Below are 15,863 nucleotides of genomic sequence, written 5' to 3'. Positions count from 1 at the left end.
AGATCAATCGTGATTGTGTTTGGTGTTGTGTTTTCATAGCACCCCGAGGGTTCGCCGGTCTGGATCGTTGCTCTGGAATGCTCACCTTCCTGCAAGGTTGGTTATTGTCTTTATTATAGTCACTACAGCCTTAACATTTTATACACAGGCATGAGACCAAGGGTAGGGCGGATGGTGGCGAGAGAGGTGAAGGGACGGGGAATGTTTACAGTGCCGTGTGTCGGGCTGTGAGCAGTGCCCGCCACTGTTTAGCTCGGGCACCGTCGCGGCAGACGCGCCTTAGTCTATGCAGGAAAATGCAGCGCGCTATTCTGGCCATCTGTCGTACACATCTCTAAGGCAGACTGATACCAAGAGGTCTAAGTTACACCCGCCTTCAGGCTCAGGCATTTTCAAACGCTCGACTCAAGACTATAAATTGCTATCCGAGACTTCCTGGAAGATACAACGTAAATATAGTTATTTTGCAAAGTCTAAATTTAGCATGTAGAAGCTTTGAAAGCCAACGCGAGTGACCAAAAAAGAAATAACAGCTGTGGCTGCCCAGACAGATTACACTTCATTGGTGAACTTCTAATGAGGTTACGATTGGTCAGATGTCAACACGGTGGTACGGTGTTAGCTGGAACATATGAGATGGAAATATGGCAATTGCTGTTTGGGCTGGTCGCTTCTTTGCCGAGACGTCGAGGCTACCAGCTTCGGGTAAGGTTTTGATATTTTGTGAATATCCTTGCTTTGCTTATTTGGTTGTTTATATGTTTGTTTTTGAGTTTTTAGATTTGCATGGTTATATAATTTGAAAGGTGGAATCAACTTTTTTGCTACTTATTTCTTCTCTCTACTGTAATTTCTTTTTTTCACTACTTCTCTCCCCTTTAATTTGTTTTCGGGGGGACTAACTACTTCTCTCCTCTGTAATTTCTTTTATTTTGACCAGAGTTCCTTCCCTTTATATTGTTTTCCCTCTATCTTTTAACCCCTGTTTGGTTCTGTGCTGCTTTTGCTTATGCTTTTAATTTTCCTTCGTATTTGTTTTTTGTGTGTGTCACGAAGAAGCCTCCAAAGGTAAAATTTTGACTTTTTATTTGCGTGTGCTAGCTGTCCTTGTAATGGCGAGTACAGATTTCTTTTGTTTTATTAGATGTTTGCTGTGGCTTCATAGTATAACTGTCCATCTTCCAAGGATTTGCGTACAGATGAAACGCTTTTTGAAGAGTTTGCAGCCGCAATAAATTGAATATAAAGGCTCTGACATGCAAACTTTGCGTTTTGAATATACTTGCCGTTATCATTGCCAGATTAATGGATATCATCGTTACTAGTGAACCTTCGGCAGAGCTGGCGCTGAGTGGTTCCGTTAAAAGAAACAAACAGAGAAAGTCTTTTGCATAACACGTAGTTTTTTTTAAATTTACTTCTTTTTTTTTTTTTTTAAGCACATTTCAAACACATCTATATATTTTGGGATTGAAGAAAAATCACAAAAAGTTCAAAGGAATTCACTTCTAAGTTTGTTCTTGCATTTTCAATTGCAGGCGAAATCTGATGATGACTGAATGTATTGTAATACGAAATGTAATACGAAATCAAATGTATATAATACAATCTACCTTTAGTGAAATACTCAATCTCAATCTGCAAACAAAACAAAAACACAAAGAAAGGGAGAAAGAAAATCATCCTGCTTCGCTGAAGCTCGCATTTTTCATGATCCGCTAACTTCGACCATTATTTTCAATAATCACTGAGACTCGGCCTGTAACCTGTACCTGGCTGCTTTCTTCACTGTCAAACAAAGCGTGGTTTTCAGGCCGTGTAGGGCATTATATCAGCTGTCAATTTGTCAAGAGAAGTACACAATTAAAATACAACAACCATCCGTGCCTTCTCCATTCATGTCACACTTCCGCAGAGATTGAGGACATTTTGCTCTCCAGCTTCCCAGCATGGGGAGGGTGCGAAGGTGACGTCATTTTGCTTTTGGTGACGCACTGACAGAGTGATGCAGCGAGTGACGTAACAGTGCAGGGGTAACGTATACTCTGCAGAAAAGGGGAAACGTCACGACGCAGGCAGTCTCGGAACTCGCTCATTCTCCCCGCGTAAATGAAGACGTTGACTGCCGTGTTGAGGAACAGGAAGATGCGGGATGATGCGCTGAGGAACAAATTAAGGAAACGATGATGAGAAAGTGGCAGATGATACTAGTCATGGAGAGAGAATTGAATTGATATGAATTAAAACATATTTTTCGAGAGTGATAGAATAAGCAAACGAGAGAGAGAGAGAGAGAGAGAGAGAGAGAGAGAGAGAGAGAGAGAGAGAGAGAGAGAGAGAGAGAGAGAGAGAGAGAGAGAGAGAGACTGCGAGTGTGTTTGTGCGTGCGCGTGTTTGCGCGTGTGTGTGTGTGTACGTGTGTGTGTGTGTGTACGTGTGTGTGTGTGTGTGTGTGTGTGTGTGTGTGTGTGTGTGTGTGCGTGCGTGCGTGTGTGTGTACGTGTCGCGTGTGTATGTACGTGTTTATGTGTGTGCGAGCATGAACGTGCGTGCAAATGTTCGTTAGCGCTCTATTGTTGAATACATAATAACGATGTTATTTTGCACCCATCAATAGTCCAATAAACGTAAAAATGGTCAATCAATGTAAAAAATAAAAATTAAAAAATAAACCATTTTTACCTGAAATACTCATACTGCGTTCGTGTTTGTCCTTTCAGTAGTATTAGGAAGAAGTAAGCGATCATTGGCAAGTAGCTGACAACGAAACAGCCAATCAGAAGAGTGATGATGACCAAAGACTTGTGCCGTCGCTGGATGAGAAGGCCCCGTGAAGGTTCGTTGGACGTGTCACTCGAACGCAAACTTTCTGCTGCTACCCTTTTGTTCTGTTAGGAATGAATATGGAGAAGAGAAAAATAATAGAATAAGAGTACAAGTTGCAGCACAGTGACATGCGAACACATATACACACACGCTTCTCGGCAGGCTAACGTTGTCTGCTTATTGTTGTTGTTGTTGTTGTTGTTGTTGTTGTTGTTGTTGTTGTTGTTGTTGTTGTTGTTGTTGTTTCTTTCTTTGGTTTTCTTGCTCCTCAGGTCCATGACCAAAACCGTTTAAAAAAAAAAACATCAAAGAAAATTCAGTATCGTCTGCCTGTTTTGTCGGATGACTCGAGTTAGGGGAAGGGCTCCTAATATGGACCGCTTTTTGTTTCATGCTGATAACTAGCTTGTTTTCTTGCGAAGAAGTTTTATTTTGTGTTTGGTAGTCCTTCTCTCTTAGGTTAACCGTTAGGCTTAATTAGATAAAGATAGCTTTGATAGACATTTAGCAAAAATTAAATACAGAAAAAAACACAAATGGTCCATATTAGGAGCCTGGGCGCCTAATATGGACCAGTGGAGAGGCCTTCTAGAATCACTGTAAAAAGCCCCCTATACTTCAAAATAGCATGATACAACTTAGTGTGCAAGTCAGACTAATTAAAATATGCGTTAGATTTAGCTGTTTTGGGTTGGCGAGAGCATTATTTGAAGCACACCAGAAACTGAAGAAGCTTATCAAAAACACAGTGAAAATAAGTGAAATTATCAACTTCCACGAAAAGAAGACTATTTGTTATATATTTTTTATATCTCGAGGGCTAGTTATAGTTAATGAATTAATGAAAATAGCCTTTAGCTTTCATTTTCTTCGATTTGTTGAAGGTGGTCCATATTAGGGGACTCACACATACTTTGAGATTTTGCTATTATTTGTTGTGTGCAGTAAAAACTCGGGTTCAACACTGCTTAAATGTAACAAATACAGTCTTAGCTGTCATACATAGCACGTTTTGTGTGATAAAAGCTTTGGCTGTGGACAGAAACGAGTCAGTTCTAGGCGGCAAATTTAGAGTGAACTCTGCCAAAAGTGAAAAAAAGAGAAAAAGCCAAACGGTTTTGAGGTTTGTGTTTCAGCAACTGTTTTAACATGTGCAAGTTATCCAGAGAGGGTGAATACAGCGAATGAAATTGTTTTCAGCGCTCTAGCGCCGCTAGTTTGTCAGAACTGAAGGTGGTCCATATTAGGAGCCGGTCCATATTAGGAGCTCTGACCTGAGGCCAAAAAAATCCTGGAACGCCGAAGAAGAAGAAGAAGAATATTAGGAGCCCTTCCCCTAAATGTTAGCTGTCCATTAAACGCTTCTTGTACGAATGAACGTTCGGTCAGGGGAACTAACTTGCCTGGCCCAAATAACCAAAGGGAAGTAAGCGCTCTAAATGCAGACGACATGTGTAACGGAGTAAGCACTGTTAGTTTTTGTTAAGGATCTATAGTTTCCACCTTTTAGTTCGTACCGGTGTACACAACACCAAGCAACGCGCGAGCAGCGATCCAACTCACCTGTTTATCTGTGACAGTATGTGGGGTAATACTACAGAGTGATCTGTCCTAGTTTATGGAAAATCAGTGGGCTATAGATACGAAGTGAATCCAACTGCATGTAAAGCAGTGGGAAATGAAAACTGATAATTATAGGCTACTACTGCATAGAGGGTCATTAATATTATGAGTTATTTCTAATATGCTGACTGTTAGCAAATGATAACAGACATGTCGAGAAAAAAGATATCAAGCATGAGCCTTTTTGGCGAATGCTGATATCGTTTGTGAGACATGTCTGTTGTCATTTGCTAAGGCCAAAAAAAAAAAATTGTCTGTTTAGGGTAACCCGACCGACCCTATCGATTTGGCGCCGACCCAAAAACTTTTTTTTGATTTCAAAAAAAAAAAAAAAAAAAAAAAGAGTTAAAAATGCTAAAAAGAGACATTTGGCGTTTCTTTCTCTCCCTTTCTCTCTGTTTTATTTATACGTTAGTTTTGAAACATGTATTCATCAAATATAAGAAGTGAATGTTCAGCCAACATAGCATTTACACAACAACAAAAAAAACAAAAACAAAAAAAATTTACCTACCTACCGACCCTACTTTTTTTGGTCATGTTACCCTAAACAGACAATTTTTTTTTTTTTGGCCTAACAGTCATCAGCCTATTAGAAATAACGGTTTTATTACCATGCCGTTTATTTCGAACAAAATAAAATTCGAACTGACTACGCAACTCTAGAAAGAACAGCCAACGGGAACGGGATTGAACCGAGGCTGCACAATGATGATCTCATGCAGACAATCGCATCCAATCACACACTTGACCTCATGAATATTAACAACTGACAGGTTCTCACGAAGCACTTTCACATCAGGTTCAACAACCCTTTTGCTGTGTTTGGTCTGGTCTACTAGATAGGGTCAGATTCATAAATCAACATAAGACAGTAAGGACATAACTTAATACTGCATTCCTCGGAACTTTTACCATATAAGTTTCAACCGAGCTGAGCACAAGATGTCATTTTCAGGAGGTGGTTGGTGCCTGTATACCCACCCCCGCCGACAAACTTGGCTTTTAGGTATTTAACATGGTAATGTGTTTCATTGTTAAACAATAAAAAGGGTCACTCCTAAGAATATGTCACCCTGAAGTTTTAAGATCAAAGTTTTAGTTCGTCTTTCTTAATTTTAGATTGATAAATAAAAAAGGTCCCTGTCTGACCGTTATAACATTTAGAGGGTCACCTACAATCAGCCCTGATTGGTCAGCTAGTGATATTATGCACTAAAATAGTAATAGATATTTATATAGTATATTGCACGGACTGCCAGTGGGACGTTAGACTTTGTGGTTTAAAAAACACATAGGATGACCACTGATCGATCCAACTCACCAGTCTCCTAGCGATGCAGGCCATTCTGACGTAGAAGGCCAGCATGAAACTGAAGGGAAGAACAAACTGGACAACAGTCAACACTCCTAGCTCCCGTACCGTGAAGACTGTCTCGTAGCGACATATCCTGCAGTACTGCCCTGTCAACACAGCCTCTGCAACAGTCAGTGGGATACAAAGAGTGATAAGGCCAAAAAAAAAATAGGTCTGTTTACGGTAACATAGGGTGAAAAAATAGGGTCGGTAGGTAGGCTTTTTTTTTTCCCCCTTTTTTTTTCTCCCCTCTCTATGATGTTTCACAGTTCATTTTTTCTCATTAATCCCTGTTTTTGCCCAACATAACTATAAACAGTACTTTGAGCTTACCTCCCTTCTGTCGTCTGCTGTTTGAGCGCAAACAGCTCTATTTTGGATGCGGGTTTTTTTTTCAGACGATCCAAAAAAAAGATTAGGGTCGGGCCTAAAAACTGGGGTCGGTCGGGTTAATCAATCAATCAATCAATGAGTCTTATATCGCGCATATTCCGTGGGTACAGTTCTAGGCGCTCTGCAGTGATGCCGTGTGAGATGAAATTTTATACGGCCAGTAGATTGCAGCCATTTCGGCGCATATTTACCTTTCACGGCCTATTATTCCAAGTCACACGGGTATAGGTAGACAATTATTAACTGTGCCTAAGCAATTTTGCCAGGAAAGACCCTTTTGTCAATCGTGGGATCTTTAACGTGCACACCCAATGTAGTGTACACGGGGGGAGGTTCGGACACCGAAGAGAGTCTGCACACAAAGTTGACTCTGTGAAATAAATTTCCGCCGAACCTGGGATCGAACTCACGCTGAGAGCGGCCAACTGAATACAAATCCAGCGCGCTACCAACTGAGCTATATCCCCGCCCGTTACCGTAAACAGACCTTTTTTTTTTTTTTGCCTTATTCACCTGTTCACAGCTATCGAGTTTTCACCGTGGCAATAGGGTCGGTTATTTTGACCAGAACAAGTATAATGCGCCAAATCGCCACGCTAAAAACACGATAGCGTTTATATTTGAGCCTGTGCCAAAACGTGGTCAGCAAGAAGATGCCTATACCTTTCAAGAATACTTTCTCTTCATGAAAACAGCAAGTTACTAATAGCACCACTCCTTCTTAAAGTAAACCCTCCAGAGAGATAGTATAAATAATGTCATCAGTTTATTTATTGATTGTATTTCAATGAGTGTAAGATGAGGATTTGCTCAAATGAGTTTGCACCCAGAACATGTTTGAATTTGTATGAAAAATTCAAGTTATAAAAGTGGCGTGTCAACTGTAACGGATTATGTCCGAAATTTCTTAATGGTAAGACTGCAATTTTCTTTTTAATTATATATTTGAGAGCTTTCAGTGCTTTAACATCAAGAAAAGAGCTTTTACATTGAAGCCTATTGACAAAAGAGAAACTCAGATGTAATTTGTACACTCTTTATTTTTGAAATTTCAAATTTACATATTAATTACTGTGTTACTTTTGTTACGATTGACCATTTCCGTATAAAATTCACATTTTGTTTCCTTTCCGTTGAATAACAGTTTTAAATGATAGCCTTTATTCACACCTGCCTGAAAATAACTAAGTTAAAGGGCATATGTAGTTATTTTAGTCTACAAAATAAAATAGTTGTACTGTGTCCTCTTTACAGAACCGTTACTATTAGCTATATTGACATACTGTGTCCTCAGCAGGCTGTTACGATTGACACACATAAATCTAGAAATCACCAAAATCAGCATGAGTCTTGCTCCCCCTTTTCCACAATTCCTGTGATCGGTGTTCTTAATGACAATTGAGAAAGATTTTAAGGTGGTGTCTTAATGTCTTGTCGCAGCAATAAATTCATTGTTCGGGACAAATTTAATGTCTTCCGGGACATATTACAGTTGACACACAAACATTGAAACCTTCTCCTGTGTGGGTTCCTCCTGGCTAATTTGGTATTCAAACTATGAATAAGTTACTTATTATTCATTTTGTCTAAAATTACATCTTTCTTGAAAATAAGTGAACAATATGCAGTGAAACAAAAATGTTTGTCTCGTTACGAATGACACACAACTATGAGTATTCTAGTAATCTAAATGGAAATCCAACTAAGTTTAGATACCAAAACATTTACAGTGCCATAAATACAACATTGCTCCTTTAACCTTTGCTTTGAAACTATTTGTGCGTATGTGAGGTGATAAACTTTACTAATTATGTGTCAATCGTAACGGAGGACACAGTTGTTGCATAATTTATTTAGTCCAGCAGTCTCAGCTATGTGAGCTATAGCAATATATCCTTAGCTTACCATCCGTTTATGTGTACAAATGTGATTTTGAGCCATTAAACACATTTATGAACAAAATATTAAGGACAGTACTGTGTCCCGTGTTACGGTTGCTACAAGTTATCTTTTAAATGTCAAAAACAGAATCTTAAAACAGTCTAAATGACTATATTAAATTTGCAAAGCTCTGTTTGCATTCTGAATTTTGCATGTGAATGTCCCATTTCATTTTGGTACAGGTGTCACGAACTGAAAACTGCCTGAAAAATCCTTCTCGTTGCGGTCAATGCGCATGCGCTAACATGGGGAGATTAATCAGGTCGTGAACAACCTAACCCTAACCCTAACCCTTACCCTAACCCTTACCCTAATCCTAACCCTAATCCTAACCCTAACCCTAACCCTAACCCATGGTTCGTTCGGTCAAAGGGTCGCATTTTTTAAGTCCAAGATTGGCGCATGCGCATTGACCGCAATGAGAAGGATTGTTCAGCAGAGGTTTCAGTTCGTGACACAGGCTCATTTCTATTCTGACCTAGAGATGGGGTTATTAACTCGCAAAATGTAAGTGTTTGCTTTGATGCGGTTGGTTTCTGACATGAGCAGACGAATTGTCCTTCCCTTGTTCTCACTCTGCGGTCCCGTGTCGTCAATTCAGCCTCTGCATAAGTCAGTGGGCTACATGTAGAGGTTACACGCCGAGTCTCAGTGATTATCAAAAATAATGGTCGAAGTTAGCGGATCATGAAAAATGCGAGCTTTAGCGAGCTTTTTCATGACCGCGAACTGAGACCATTATTTTTGATAATCACTGAGACGAGGTGTGTAACCTCTTTATTCCTCCTTTCTTCAGTTATTCAAAGAAAAGAGGAGTTTTTTTGCGAAAGTTTGATCGAATCCTATTCTCTCAACCAGTCAACCTGCGCAGGCGATCGATTAATGCGCGGTTGTATAGTTCCGTGCAAATCATTCCATTCTGTTAACACTTCTTGTCAGTTTTCCTATTTTAGACTAAAATCAAGTACACAGATATGCTGTTATTCTGCTGTGGCGGCAAAGGCAGATATTGTGTGTTCTGTATATGTTTTGGTATCGCTTAGGGTAATGTTTTTTCGTCAAATGGGACTAGCAGACGAACTTTTGCACCCGTGTTCCAACGTTAAAAACTGTATGAAGTTCAGTTTTCCGGGGAAAATAGTGTATGAAACCCCTTTATGTTGTTTAAATTGATGAGATGTGTGCATTTGGTTGCGTGTGATCTGTTTATTAAATGAAATATTGTTGAAAACTGACCGTCGGATTGCAGTCTGTTGTCGAAGGAACTGAGTGAAAAGAAGGGGAACTACTCTTGTCGCTAGACAAAGTATGAGTTACTTGCCTTGGGAAATTGCTTGTGATGAACGGCTTGAGCCACGGCAGATGAGATTCAGAAAACAACCGAACTCATGGATTTTATATGGAGATTCATGTGTTCAGGCCTGTAGTTGTTAATTTAAATGCGGTATGTTTGTATTGTTTGCTCCAGAGATGTATACTTCGTACATTAGAGCGTTCTGAACTTTTCAGTCGCAAAAAGTAGTACCGAAACAGAACAACCTCTCAACCCATTGCACTATCGAGGATTCAGGCTGTTGCTGGGTCGTTATTTGTTTGGTTGCTGGGTCATTATCGAAAAATAACTACCCCTACAAGTTTACAGAGGTAAAGAAGCAGAGGGGGGAATAAACAGTGATAAACAGCTCATTATTTTGCAAAGCATCGGGGTATATCACAGGTATATTATCTACAAGTATGATGATCTGCTTGTGGGTAGGTATAATGATTGAGCACATACAAGGCTTTCCTGACAGCGTACCCTAGGCTTTACTGACAGCGTACCCTAGGCTTTACTGACAGCGTACCCTAGGCTTTCCTGACCGCGTACCCTAGGCTTTCCTGACCGCGTACCCTAGGCTTTACTGACCGCGTACCCTAGGTTTTACTGACAGCGTACCCTAGGCTTTCCTAACCGCGTACCCTAGGCTTTCCTGACCGCGTACCCTAGGCTTTACTGACAGCGTACCCTAGGCTTTCCTGACCGCGTACCCTAGGCTTTCCTGACCGCGTACCCTAGGCTTTCCTGACAGCGGACCCTAGGCTTTCCTGACAGCGGACCCTAGGCTTTCCTGACAGCGGACCCTAGGCTTTCCTGACCGCGTACCCTAGGCTTTCCTGACCGCGTACCCTAGGTTTTCCTGACCGCGTACCCTAGGCTTTCCTGACCGCGTACCCTAGGCTTTCCTGACCGCGTACCCTACGTTTTCCTGACAGCGTACCCTAGGCTTTCCTGACCGCGTACCCTAGGCTTTCCTGACCGCGTACCCTAGGTTTTCCTGACAGCGTACCCTAGGCTTTCCTGACCGCGTACCCTAGGTTTTCCTGACCGCGTACCCTAGGCTTTCCTGACCGCGTACCCTTGGCTTTCCTGACAGCGTACCCTAGGCTTTCCTGACAGCGTACCCTAGGCTTTCCTGACAGCGTACCCTAGGCTTTCCTGACAGCGGACCCTAGGCTTTCCTGACAGCGTACCCTAGGCTTTCCTGACCGCGTACCCTAGGCTTTCCTGACCGCGTACCCTAGGCTTTACTGACCGCGTACCCTAGGCTTTCCTGACAGCGGACCCTAGGCTTTCCTGACAGCGGACCCTAGGCTTTCCTGACCGCGTACCCTATCCGGCTGTGACATACTCTGTGGTATAAACTCCGTAACAATAGTCTCACGTTCTGAACAATAAAAATAAGTTTTACAGAAGAATAACAGAAAGTTGTACTGAAGCCGTCACTCACGAGGATTTGTAGACGCGTAGACAATGATGCAAGAGATGTGTGACGTCAGCCACAAAATGATGACGGCAGCAAGACACCTTCGAGCTGTGACGTAATGATGGTAGCGAAGCGGAAATGCGGTATGGATGTATCTGCCGGCAGTGATGGCGACTAGAGAGTACGCCGAGCAAATCTCAAGAGCTAGGACTTCCATGAGTACGAATCGACATACTGCCCAACGACCTGGAAAACAACAACGTCATCAGTGACATCACATTTACAACATAATCGTCGTCGACGAGTCGTTAGTCCCTGTGTTCGGTTCGGTTATTACTGAATAGAAGTACAACATCTTACTTTGAAATGTGTTTTAACCACACACACACACACGCACGCACGCACGTGCACGCACGCACACAAACACACACTCACGCGCGCGCGTCTGCCTCTCTCTTTCTCTTTTCTATCTGTCTCTCTCTCTGTCTCTATGTGAGTGTGTGTCGCTCTCTAATTTTCTGATTGTCTGTCTGTCCGTTTCTCTCTGTCTCTCAGAAATAATCCTTTCATCATCATGATAATCATTATCATCGTCATCATCATCATCATCATCATCATCATCACCATCATCATCGGCGTCGTTGTTATCACTATCATCATCGTCATTTCTTCTTCTTTGTCTTCTTCCTTTTCTTCATCTTGTTCTTTGTTGTGCCACCACTGGTGCCATGATATCTTTTTACCTTTGTCACAAAACAGGTGAAAACAAAAGAGGCGCATTAAACTCGATTGATGCCGTTACCAAAAGATTCGTTTACACTGGGCGTATTTGTCCCAGCCGTAGTAATAGTTGTCGTCGTCGTCATCATCACCATCATCACCATCATCATCATCAACATCACCATCATCAACAACATCATCATCACCATCATCATCACCATCATCATCATCATCATCACCTCTTCTTGTTCATCTTATGCTTTCTATGCCAAACATTGCCAGAAACAGGGGGAAATTCAAGCGGTGTATTCAATTCGATCCATGCACTCACCTAAAGCCTCGTTCACACCGGGCGTATTTATCCCAGCCACGTTGTAAATAGGGAACATGATCCCGAAGAGAAGATCCGAGACCGCTAAACTGCAAACGAATGCGTTGCAGGGCAGCCACAGAGAACGGTGTCTGTAGATTGTCCTCAGCACCAGAACATTTCCCGTCAAGTTCACCGCTGTCACCAACACGAAGCTACCGAAATAGAAGGTCATGAAAACTGGGTCAAGGTTGACCAGCTTGCTGTCTGGGTCACGTGTGCAGTTGGCCGAGACCCTGGCTGAGTTGGAGGCGTTGCTTTGGAGGAGCGATTCGTTCATGGTGATTGGATGTTGCTGTTCAAAGGTTCACAAAAGATGTGTTATTACAGGGGTAGTGCTCCCCACACTCGATATATTACACATTCTCTGGAAACGTCAAATGTTCATAGAGCTGTTGAAATAATCGTTGTCTACACGGTTTAGAGCGGTTGTTTTCTGTGTTTTCTGGGAATCAACACAAAAATAAAGTAGTTTGAAAACTAAAATGCCTTTAAATTAAATATCAATCATCCACAGTTAGCGTTCGGAAAGTTTAAAACTGTAGAGACAGCGAACAGCCTGAGATGTACACACTGTCTTTTTGTTTGTTTGTTTGTTTGCTTAACGCCCAGCCGACCACGAAGAGAAATATCAGGGCGGTGCTGCTTTGACATATAACGTGCGCCACACACAAGACAGAAGTCGCAGCACAGGCTTCATGTCTCACCCAGTCACATTATTCTGACACCGGACCAACCAGTCCTAGCACTAACCCCATAATACCGCCCTGATATGGCCCTTCGTGGTCGGCCGGGCGTTAAGCAAACAAACAAACAAACAAACCCCATAATGCCAGACGCCAGGCGGAGCAGCCACTAGATTGCCAATTTTAAAGTCTTAGGTATGACCCGGCCGGGGTTCGAACCCACGACCTCCCGATCACGGGGCGGACGCCTTACCACTATACACACAGTCCTGAAACAATCTGTGATAGTCTAATTTTGGCTGTGTGGTTCTTTTTAAGATCACTTCCGCCTTGTGAAAACCGTCGTGTAAATCAACGTCCATTCGCCAAGGCTTTTACTTGGGATAAGACCATCCTTCGGTGCACAAAAAACACATAAATAGATAAATGAATATATGAATGAATAAATAAACAAATACATACATAAATAAATAAATAAATAAAAAAGTAAATAAATAAATAAGTAAATAAATACATACATAGAGAAAAAAATAAAACATAAAAGAAAAAGGATTTGATTAAAACCTGGCTACTTTCTGTGCGGGATGGTACATTTTGCTGAAATGATGTTTTGAATGACAACTTTACCCGCCTCCGAAATTCATTCAGCGAAACAAACTTCCAGCTATTTTCACTGGTAGTATTGGTTTAAACAGTGTTTTATTTTCAAATACAAATTTACAAAGCCATGAAAAAATATGTTTTTACAAAGGAGCACAACAAGATAAACTTATACATGTGCTCTTAGAGACAAAATAATGAATTGGCGGTAGTAATATTCATTAAGTAGTAGTATTCATTAAGTAGTAGTATTCATTAAGTAGTAGTATTCATTAAGTAGTAGTATTCATTAAGTAGTTATTCATTAAGTAGTAGTATTCATTAAGTAGTAGTATTCATTAATAAGTAGTAGTATTAATTAAGTAGTAGTATTAATTAAGTAGTAGTATTTATTAAGTAGTAGTATTCATTAAGTAGTAGTATTCATTAAGTAGTAGTATTTATTAAGTAGTAGTATTCATTAAGTAGTAGTATTCATTAAGTAGTAGTATTCATTAAGTAGTAGTATTCATTAAGTAGTTATTCATTAAGTAGTAGTATTCATTAAGTAGTAGTATTCATTAATAAGTAGTAGTATTCATTAAGTAGTAGTATTAATTAAGTAGTAGTATTAATTAAGTAGTAGTATTCAAACTGTTGATGTTTGGTAAGTGTCCAAGTGGGAGAACGCTGCTATTGCATGTAGACGCCTGGACAGATCTGACCTCATTTACAGGGTCGTTTACACAGGAATAAAAAACCAAGAAAGGTAGGTTGTTGCAACGTTTGTTATTGACAAAACAATACATTCACAGATATTTCGACCCAGCGGTCTTTTAAGTGCACAGACAAATAAATATCTATAATTTGATAACTATCAAGATAAGTTTTGTGTGAATATTTGTTTGTCTGTTCCCTTAAAAGACCGTTGGGTCAAAATATCTGTGAATGTATTGTTTTGTCAATAACAAACGTTCTAACAACCTACCTTTCTTGGGTTTTATTCTGAATTTTGGAACGTTGGCAGTCTCTTTGTTTTTGGATTTACACGGGAATAGTTTTTACGGCATTACATGTAAAATATAAATTAAATAAAATAAACAATACTGTGGTGTTTTGTGCATATATACATGCGGTCTTTTTTCGGTTTACGGAATGCGCTTTTCATTTTTGAGAGAAAAAAAAAAAGCAATTACGGCAAATGTTTCAATCAGCAAGACCACACCCACATGATTTCCACGTTTTCCCTTTCCTCATTAAATGTTTCTTTTACTCACAAGGGAATGTGTCTGTTACTTTGTGTGTGGCGGAAATGAATGTAGCCTTTACAATCACAATCGACGGGCGCAGTGGCGTGGTGGTAAGACGTCGGCCTCCTAATCAGGAGATCGTGAGTTCGAATCCCGGTCGCTGCCGCCTGGTGGGTTAAGAGTGGAGATTTTTTCGATCTCCCAGGTCAACCTATGTGCAGACCTGCTAGTGACTTAACCCCCTTCGTGTGTACACGCAAGCACAAGACCAAGTGCGCACGGAAAAGATCTTGTAATCCATGTCAGAGTTCGGTGGGTTATAGAAACACGAAAATACCCAGCATGCATCCCCCGAAATCGGCGTATGCTGCCTGAATGGTGGGGTAAAAACGGTCATACACGTACAAATCTACTCGTGCTAAAAACATGAGTGAACGTGGGAGTCTAAGCCAATGAACGAAGAAGACGAATAATAATAAGAAGAAGACAATCACAGTCACAACGACATGCACTGTCCATACACAATCACTCTTTGTTTCCAGCCGAATCGAAGAAAGACCAATTCCCAAGACAAAACGACAGCTACATTGTTTTCAATTCTCACAAAACGGCGGGCTTGCATTTACAACACACACACCGTTCAGCCAATCAGAGGGTCAGTCAAGTCGTAAAGTCACCACCACAAACTTTCGCTTAAACTTAACCTTTTGAATATTCATTTTATTCCCGATGCAGAAGTGGATGACGTCTGTTTTAATTGTGTTTTCGCCGTAGCGGTCCAGTGTTTGGCGTCATATTACCACAATCTCCCAACGTGTCAAATTTTCATACTATGCTCGACACACTTTTTGCTGACGTCAAGCTTGCGAGGTGGGTTTTTTTTTTCCTTTTTGGTGTTCTCGCTCAAGTTTAATGTCGGCCTCGCACATCTGGCCAGAACGAATTACTCGGTTGTACTGGAAACCAGGCTGACTGAAACAACGCCGGTCTCAAACAAGGCAGCATTGGCAGCTGGCCGTTTTGACGGTACAGTGGAACCCCCCTTTTAAGACCTCAAACAATCTGATTATTCAATTCAGGTCTTAAAAAAGAGTTTGTTTGTTTGTTTGTTTGTTTGCTTAACGCCCAGCCGACCACGGAGGGCCATATCAGGGCGGTGCTGCTTTGACAATATAACGTGCGCCACACACAAGACAGAAGTCGCAGCACAGGCTTCATGTCTCACCCAGTCACATTAATCTGACACCGGACCAACCAGTCCTAGCACTAACCCCATAATGCCAGACGCCAGTTAAAAAAGAGGAAGTCTTAAAATGGGGGTAGTTTGACACAGGTTATGAACAGAAAGTCTGAGAATACAGGGTCTTAAAAGGG

The 15,863-nt window shown here is 41.1% G+C and overlaps 1 protein-coding gene and 1 long non-coding RNA gene across 2 annotated transcripts in view; both read right to left on the bottom strand.

The window, feature by feature from the left end:
• Positions 1–15,863, bottom strand: part of LOC138961467 (uncharacterized) — a 394,970-nt gene that overhangs the window by 98,623 nt on the left and 280,484 nt on the right. The window lies entirely within an intron of this gene.
• LOC138960828 (adrenocorticotropic hormone receptor-like) lies at positions 563–12,471 on the bottom strand. The gene is made up of 5 exons (XM_070332473.1): positions 11,936–12,471; positions 10,909–11,130; positions 5,774–5,928; positions 2,683–2,888; positions 563–2,160 (listed from the first exon to the last, which is right to left on the bottom strand). Exons 1-5 carry the CDS (start codon positions 12,252–12,254, stop codon positions 1,902–1,904), a joined length of 1,161 nt encoding a protein of 386 aa, XP_070188574.1. The 5' UTR covers positions 12,255–12,471; the 3' UTR covers positions 563–1,901.

The sequence above is a fragment of the Littorina saxatilis genome, linkage group LG3 (assembly GCF_037325665.1).
Source record: "Littorina saxatilis isolate snail1 linkage group LG3, US_GU_Lsax_2.0, whole genome shotgun sequence".
Lineage (NCBI taxonomy): Eukaryota > Metazoa > Mollusca > Gastropoda > Littorinimorpha > Littorinidae > Littorina > Littorina saxatilis.
The sequence above is the reverse complement of the archived record's forward strand: the minus strand, read 5'-3'. Positions and strand labels throughout refer to the sequence as shown.